Source organism: Haematobia irritans, chromosome 2 (genome assembly GCF_050003625.1).
Source record: "Haematobia irritans isolate KBUSLIRL chromosome 2, ASM5000362v1, whole genome shotgun sequence".
NCBI lineage: Eukaryota > Metazoa > Arthropoda > Insecta > Diptera > Muscidae > Haematobia > Haematobia irritans.
Window position 1 is genome coordinate 117526497 of NC_134398.1, and position 9144 is coordinate 117535640.

The 9144-nt window shown below is 32.4% G+C and overlaps 1 protein-coding gene across 1 annotated transcript in view; it reads right to left on the reverse strand.

Moving 5' to 3' along the window:
- tup (LIM1_Isl and LIM2_Isl domain-containing protein tup) overlaps positions 1-8214 on the reverse strand; it is a 75109-nt gene extending 66895 nt beyond the window's left edge. The window contains exon 1 of the mRNA XM_075295944.1: positions 7206-8214. Coding sequence (XP_075152059.1) covers positions 7206-7338 — 133 coding nt within the window. The 5' untranslated portion in view covers positions 7339-8214. The remainder of the gene's footprint in view (positions 1-7205) is intronic.
- Positions 8215-9144: the final 930 nt, after the last annotated feature.

Below are 9144 nucleotides of genomic sequence, written 5' to 3' on the forward strand. Positions count from 1 at the left end.
TGCAACAAAAATGTTTTATGATTTTTTATATTTGTAGGTATTGAAATTGTAAAAGGAGGACAAAATCGTTAGGCAGCAACTTATTAAAAGTGAAAAGTACAAGAAGAAGAAAAAGTGCGTTTTGCAGTTGATAATATCACACGGAAATTGGAAATAGTGGATTAATAAACTAATATTTCAAAGAGATTCGATGCTGTTGATTCTTAATAAATATATTCAATATATTAATAAAACATGTCTTTTATTGAAGATAAAATTGCTTATAGAAATAAATAAAATTGTATTTAAAAACGAAGGTAAGCAGTTCTAATTATGAAGTAAAAGTTTTACCACAAATGTGTAAGATTTGTCGAAATGAATGAAAAAATTCCAATAAAATCATTCCATATATGAATTCAAATTAGTTAAATTTTTTCATTCTGTAGTATAGTGGTATATAAATATAGGAAAATGTTAACTAATATATGGAATGCATTATTCCTAATTTCTACGAAAATCACATCGTTCAAACAAATAAAAATGTCTTTGGCGCTATACGAAGTTCAACTTTCTTCACAATGAGTTCATTTTAACTTAAAGAAGGGGTCACTTTTTTCTGGGTGTATATGTAAATATATTTCGAAAAATTCAAGAAAGATGAGAGATAATTTCATTTGTTATAAAAAACTTCGTAGTCTGAGGGGGAAAAATAGTGTTCGAAATTTCGATAAAGTCTTTAGCGCCATGCGAAGTTCAAGATGGTTGTATTTGTGGTAAAATTTACTCTTTTATGGGAAATACGAATTTAGTCTGTATTCATTTGTTTCATTTGTGTATAATTCTTTTTGCCACATTACATCGTTTAGTATAAATCTATCGTATTGATATTAGATTCATTTTGAAAATATTTTTCGCATGCATAATAAGTTCGAAAATGGACATTAAGTCCAATTTTTCAATTCAATTCGATTCGATTTGTTTTCTTTGGGATCCCAAGATGGTCTATTTAATTTTGTGATATAGGCATTTCTAGATAATTAAGGAAATGGGGTTGAATTAAGAAATCGTATATTAACAAAAATATTCTTTTTGAGATTTTTGTTTTCGTGATGGAATAAAAATATTGCCATACAATTAAAATTTTACATTAAAACGTTTTTAAGATGTACGATTTAAATCTCGACACTGCTGTAATTCATGTGTGAAATACGATATATGACAAGTGTCGAGTTCTTTTTAATGCACGTGTCAAAACCTTTCATCACTAGAAATCTGCCGGTATTACTTTGGTTTTTGTTATCTTATAATTACTAACTAATTAGTAAAACAGTAAAATCAAATATATATTAAAATGTCATTGAACCTTAAAAAAAAAAAAAAAAAACAAAGCGAAAATTCAGAATCGCACGATTCTGTTACTGATATGGTCACATACACTAAATTTCACCAGCATATAAGACCCGTGCCATCGTTGAATCATTTTTTAATGTCACCAAATCAAGCGTGTATATTAAATGAGCCCCCCTTCCAATAAAAAAAACTTGTAAACTTTGGATTTTGCCAAAAATCGCATAAAGCTAACATTGAATGGTTGTGGACTGTTTATCTTTGCTCATTTCATTGCAATTAACTGCGAAATTAATCGTTGTCTCTCGTGAGTCATTAATGGAGTATGAGAAAGGAAGAGAGGAGGCACAGAGGAAGATTATGGCTACTATACACATTAAAAATATTCTGCATATTTTTTTATATAATTTTGATATTTGTACACCAGAATTCCCCTTTAATTTCCAGCAATCAAGTGACTGAAAGGAACAGCAGATCAATATATTTATTTATGCATTTGTTTTTAAGTTTTAAATTATATTTTTAGAAGAGTGGAAACTACATTGTCGTTAATATTCTTCAAATCGTTGGAATGAACCAGAAATTGGTTACTTCCATTATAAACACATATATGTTTATAGGCTATTTCGAAATTAATATATGTTTGCATCCGAGCATGTTATATTTACAAACATTTTATGTCCCAAACATAATACACTCAAAATAAAATGAACTCTCTATTTCACTAAAGCCAATTTAACATTATTTTAGTTCATGGAATTATTATGTTTGGAGAAAGTTTCCTTTGCTCTAATAATTTTTTGTGTACGTTAGTTAAATTAACTAAAACCGAGAAAAAAAATATACTCAAATGAAGTATAAAGATAAACTAAATTCGTGTCTTCCTCAAAATAGTTCAGAATTTCTTTAAATTTGTAAATTTTACCAAAAATGCGTTCATCATGAACTTCGTATGTCACTAAAGACATTCTTGCAATTTTGAACTCCAGGTTTTTCCTTCAAACTAGAACATTTTCTTTAACAAGTGAAAAAACTTAGTTATGTCTAATAAATTTTCTTGAATTTGTCGGAAAATATTTACTTTTTTTTGATGAAATCGGCGCGATGCCAACGTTTGTAATACTGTTTAGTTAAAATTTTCTACAAATATTCAAAATTTTCTAAAATTAACGCAAAGTTTTCTTCCTGGTGGGTTCACTGTTTTTTCAGTGTATGTTTTAACATATTAACATATATATATTACGCTAGTTTATGAACATTATATGCTTGCACTTAAAAATATTGTGTTAAAAAAATTTAGTTGCAAACATATTATTTTTACACCCAAACATATTAAAAAACAGTACTTTTCGTCCGTGCATATATTACTTTAGTTCGGTATAATTAATAAACCAAAAGAACGATAAGAATGTTAACCTAATATTAAAGATTATGAATCTTTGGATTAAAGATTATAATATAGACTGAGACTTATATTCCTGTCTGCATTTTTAAACCTATAAACATACAGTCATCGGCATAAGTATTTTGACAAACCTGTTACTAATGTTTTGCTTTATGTTTAACAGGGTTGTTTCAAAGTAACGATACTTTCGTGTATGCATACAGAGTAAGAGTGCATTTGGAAAAAAACATGTAAACTATTTTTTCAATTGCTTTCTCCGTCTCTTCATGATACCGTTTCTTTTTGGTAGTGACCTGATTTTAGATGGACAAAAGTACTTTGACATCACTTCCACGTGGTTCTCGGTGCCGTATAGGTTGACGGAAATTTTGCTAAATGCTGTGGATTGCCCAAATAAGTTCATGTACGTGGATTACAAAGAGTTTTTTTTAATTTCAACGAAAGTACATCATGGGGAAAATTGGTGAAATAAGTGATAGCGTCAGAATTGACATGGTGGCGAAGTATAACGCAGGAATTTGGTTAAAAATATAAGCAAAATGTACAAAACTTCGCGCCAAACAGTATATTATCAAATAAACAAATTTAAAAAGTCTTATACTACAAAAATTCTTCCAAGATCTGGAAGGCCACGCAAAACAAGTGGGCACGATGATCGCCTTATACTGCGACAATTTCAAAATGACCCGCTGAAGACTCCAAAATTAGTCGCAAATGAATTCCGTGAAAATTCATGCATTCAAGTCAGCGAAAGGACAATCCGGAGACGACTAAAGGAAGGTGGTTTCGGCACTTACATTGCTAGAAAAATTCCCCAAATTTCCGTTAAAAATAAGGCTAAACGTTTGGATTTTGCAAAAATGCAGATGCCTCAATCATATTGGAACAATGTTTTATGGACGGACGAAAGTACTTTCCAATATCACGCATCAAAAAATAAAGTTTACGTAAGACTTCAAAAAATTTTACGAAAAACGAAAGCTCCAGTTTGTGAGAGAACAAGTCATGGTGGCGGCTCTGTAATGTTCTGGGGATGTATTGCATACAACGGGGTCGGAGATATAGTTCCTGTTGATGGAACAATGGATAAGGAAAAATATTCACAAGTTCTGAACGAAAATGCATACCCATCAGGCGACAAACTTATCGGAGAGTCCTTTATTTTTCAGCAGGATAACGCTCCATGTCACAAAGCCAAAGTAATTACCAAGTTCCTTGACGATATTAGGGTAAATACTTTGGATTGGCCACCCCAAAGTCCTGATTTAAATATTATAGAAAATGTCTGGTCCTATATGAAGCAAAAACGAAACACATCATTGACAAGGACTCGCGAGGATACGATTTCTGAAATTGAGGATATTTGGAGAGATTTCGTTCAAACATTGGTGAATTCGGTTCCAAGAAGATTGCAAAAATCATTGACGCGCGAGGAGGTTATATATTTTATTAATTTTTATGTATCACTCAGTATATCTTAACTTTCAAATTCTTTCTAGTGTTTCGGGGAATTTGTCAAGATACTTTTGTCACCCAACATTTTGACTATTCCCTTTGTATTATCCACATAAATAAAGGATGAATAAAATAACCCTCGTCTTTTTAAATTACTACAACCATAGAAACTTTAGAAGGTATTACGAATTTTTTATATAATTATAGAACCAATCGATGTTCAATATTTCATAAAAAAAAATTGTCAAAATACTTTTGCCGATGACTGTATGTACGTGAAAAACTTTGTCTATATATTACAAAAATATGAGGGTTCTATAAAGTACCTTCACTCAAAAAAAAAAGCGAATTCTACGGGAAGTGAAATGTAGGTTAATTTTGGAAAATTTTAACTAAACGTCCATATCACAAAAATAATTAAATATTTTTCTGCAAATTCAAGATAATTTATTAGATATAATTAATTTTTGTTATCACTTTTTTAAGGAAAATTTCGTAGTTTGAAAAAACAAATTGGAATTCAAAATTGTGTGCAAAAATCGGTTTAGCGCCAAACGAAGTTAAATTTTTTAAAAAATTATGAAATATGAATTTAGTAAATCTTTATTCTTCGTGTATAATTTGTTTTTCTCTTTTTAGTTCATTTATCTAACGTACAAAAAAAAATGTTCAAATCAATGAAACTTTCTCCTTTTGGAGAAATTTGAACTAAAACATAATAACTTCTTTGAACTAAAAATAGGTTTCTATAGAGCCTAATTTGGCTCGGAATCAATACCATAGATCCGTAAGTGAAACATGGTTTTTATAAAAATTTTGAAACCAGTTTCTAACAGTTTCGCACATATTTTATATTTATATGAAGATCTAAATTATCCGGTAGCTTGATGAAAAATTCTTTAAAGAGCTAATGTTTCTTTTTATATTAATAATAATTGCTCTTTAAAACATTACCCTACACTGAAAAAACAGTGAACCCACCAGGAAGAAAACTTTCGGTTAATTTTAGAAAATTTTGAATATTTGTAGAAAATTTTAACTAAACAGTATTACAAACGTTGGCATCACGCCGATGTCATAAAAATAAGTACATATTTTTCGACAAATTCAAGAAAATTTATTAGACATAAATAAGTTTTTTCACCTGTTAAAGAAAATTTTGTAGTTTGAAGGAAAAACTTGGTGTTCAAAATTGCAAGAATATCTTTAGTGACATACGAAGTTCATGATGGACGCATTTTTGGTAAAATTTACAAATTTAAAGAAATTCTGAACTATTTTGTGGAAGACACGAATTTAGTTCATCTTTATGCTTCAATGCAGTATATTTTTTTTCTCGGGTTTAGTTAATTTAACTAACGTACATAAAAAATTATTAGAGTAAAGAAAACTTTCTCTAAACATAATAATTGCATGAACTAAAATAAAGTTAAATTGGCTTTAGTGAAATAGAGAGTTCACTTTTTTTTGAGTGTATATCAGAAGGAAGTAATTTAAAATTAATATTTACATAGACATACATATTGCACAACAGGTATAACAACTTTTTGTAATAAAACTTATCAGAAGGAAAAGTCTGCATATTTAATTGTAAAGGGTGATTCTTTTGAGGTTAGGATTTTCATGCATTAGTATTTGACAGATCACGTGGGATTTCAGACATGGTGTCAAAGAGAAAGATGCTCAGTATGCTTTGACATTTCATCATGAATAGACTTACTAACGAGCCACAACGTCGAATTTTCAGTGAATGGGCCCTAGAAAAGTTGGCAGAAAATCCGCTTTTTTATCGACAAATTTTGTTCAGCGATGAGGCTCATTTCTGGTTGAATGGCTACGTAAATAAGCCAAATTGCCGCATTTGGAGTGAAGAGCAACCAGAAGCCGTTCAAGAACTGCCCATGCATCCCGAAAAATGCACTGTTTGGTGTGGTTTGTACGCTGGTGGAATCATTGGACCGTATTTTTTCAAAGATGCTGTTGGACGCAACGTTACGGTGAATGGCGATCGCTATCGTTCGATGCTAACAAACTTTTTGTTGCCAAAAATGGAAGAACTGAACTTGGTTGACATGTGGTTTCAACAAGATGGCGCTACATGCCACACAGCTCGCGATTCTATGGCCATTTTGAGGGAAAACTTCGGAGAACAATTCATCTCAAGAAATGGACCGGTAAGTTGGCCACCAAGATCATGCGATTTGACGCCTTTAGACTATTTTTTGTGGGGCTACGTCAAGTCTAAAGTCTACAGAAATAAGCCAGCAACTATTCCAGCTTTGGAAGACAACATTTCCGAAGAAATTCGGGCTATTCCGGCCGAAATGCTCGAAAAAGTTGCCCAAAATTGGACTTTCCGAATGGACCACCTAAGACGCAGCCGCGGTCAACATTTAAATGAAATTATCTTCAAAAAGTAAATGTCATGGACCAATCTAACGTTTCAAATAAAGAACCGATGAGATTTTGCAAATTTTATGCGTTTTTTTTAAAAAAAAAGTTATCAAGCTCTTAACAAATCACCCTTTACTATGCGATTTTTTAATTCTTCACTCAGCATTATTCCATAATAATACCAACTGAATAATCGAATAAATTGATTTTAATATGTTTCTAACTATTCAAACATTGGCTTAAATTCGAACTGTGTCTTAAAAGTGACTTTCGCGATGAATCGCGTCGTTAGCTCGGAGTCAATACCTAATTCAATAAACTACAAAATTTATTTGTTTTCCAATTTCCTTTGTGTCATATTCCGTTCTGCCAAAACATTTAGTTTTTCATTAAGCCAATTGTGTTTCACTTAATAACCATACTTTTTGGGGGGAACCATATGGATTATATGTTGCAACTATGGACATGTTTCCATAAACAAAATTGTTTCTGTCCCAGTTCCCCTCTATTGAATTAATCACAAAGACATTACACAATTTCCTATAAGAGATTTACATTAATGCCGTCGGCAAAACTGCTTTACCCCTCGGTGGGATTTGAAGGTATTTGCTCAATATCTACTTACTTATGACATCGTGTCCATGACAATCCAAATCCAGGTGATGGTTCATCACCAGCGACGGTTGTAATCCAGTTTGATTGTGATTGTGCAAGGGAAGCTGGTGAGCCAAATGGCCACCAATCTCTGCCATTACCATATATTATGTTTAAGACAGGCGTTTTGCGAAATGAAAATCAGGAATATTTCCAGAGACTTGTATAGGAGGCTGTGGCTATGATGTTTTCCTGTTTTTCGGTAAAGAAAATCTCACAATGTCCAGGAAATTTTCTTCGTATTTTTTCTACATACACTATGGCTTTTTGTTTTGATGAATTTGATGAATTTGTTAATTTTAATTTGAGCAATTGGTTGGTTGTTGTAGTTGTGTTATTCAAATTCAATGTAACTAACGGTGATTTCTCGTTTATTTAAGGCACTCACAAGTTTGTTGGTTTTTATCTGTATTGAGGGGTGATGGGTGGAGTTGGGTGTATGTATGCGTATGGGTGTGTGTGTAATATTTACTATGATCTCTTTTGGGGAATTATTTAAATTCTTGTTTATTTATTTTTCTTTTAATTATTTCAACACGTTGTTATTTTCATTATTTTGTTTGCATTAATTTTTCACCAAAAACTTTTGACAGCTGTCACTTTACATCATACCTAGCACGATTTAACCAAACAACCACATCAACGTAACATAACAATAAATGAAAAATTCTTAAATTTGTTGCTGGTGTTTTTTTTTCTTTTTGTTATTTTCTATAAATCCACAAGAGAATTGTTAAGGGGTAGGAGTGATGGTGTTGGCGGCGACGGCGATATGGTTGATTGTGAAATGGAACGCGCGTTTTGCGGTAACTTTTACGGATTTTGATACTTTAATACAGGGTTGCATTTAGTACGAGTATGTGTGTGTCACACTGACGAATTATTTCGGAATATTTAACGGTCGATCTGCAGACCAGCACACAGGGTAACGTTAGCGCGCAGCAAAGTTTCACGTACAACTAAACCGGCCTAGCACGATGTACGGTGTGTATCCATCCATCCGTTGACACAGCATATCGACGACACTAAAGGTGATGGTGGTGGTGTTGTTCGCACCAACCAGTTTTAACATCCCAAAATAAAAGAGCGCGCTGTTGCTGTTGCAGTTGTCTTTTTCTTCTTTTGCTGTTTCCTCTTACCCTTGGTGAGATGATTGAAACTAAAATTTCCGTTTGTGTTTAACTCAACGAGATAGAACGAGATAGCAAGAGAGTAGTGAGTAAAGACTTTGGTTTAATGGTGGGTTACCACCTTTTTCGAAGATAGATAAGGCCTACTTTATCACTCTGGGTATTTTAATTTATATAGGCATCTCATTCTTTTCCATAAATATCGTATTGTCTACCAATTTTTACAAAGGGGAAGTGGCAAGGGAAGGAGAAAATATATATTTTATTCGAAATTATTTTTGTTGTCTATTGTTGTTGTTTCACACAGTTAATACTTTCCTCTTCTTACACTTGCATTTGCTTTTGTGTGGTTTGTGGGGGATTTCATTATGCACCTGCCACAAAATTAAATATGTTCTCTTCCTCTTTATCTCTCTTTGAGACAGATTTCATATATACGGTGAGAATCAGAGAAGTTTGGAAAAACTTTCAGAGAGCTAAGCTATCCGTATGTTTTGCAAAGTGTATTGTTTGCTTTTTGAAGTTTTTGTAAATGGCGGTTGGACCGTCGAATTTTTTGGCCAATTGGGGCATGCGCTTTGTATGTTGCATGGTGCTCTCCATTTGCCTGAACTTACTCTGGCCTCAAGTGATCCCTCTCTTACAATGGAGTGCCCCACCTACTTTCAATTGGATGATTGTGTGATGGTATCATTGGATTTGTTGCTCATCTTGTGGCCAATATTTGAATTCATAGCAGTTTCTTTCTTCAATCCTGTTCGGTGTATGTTCGATCCCAAC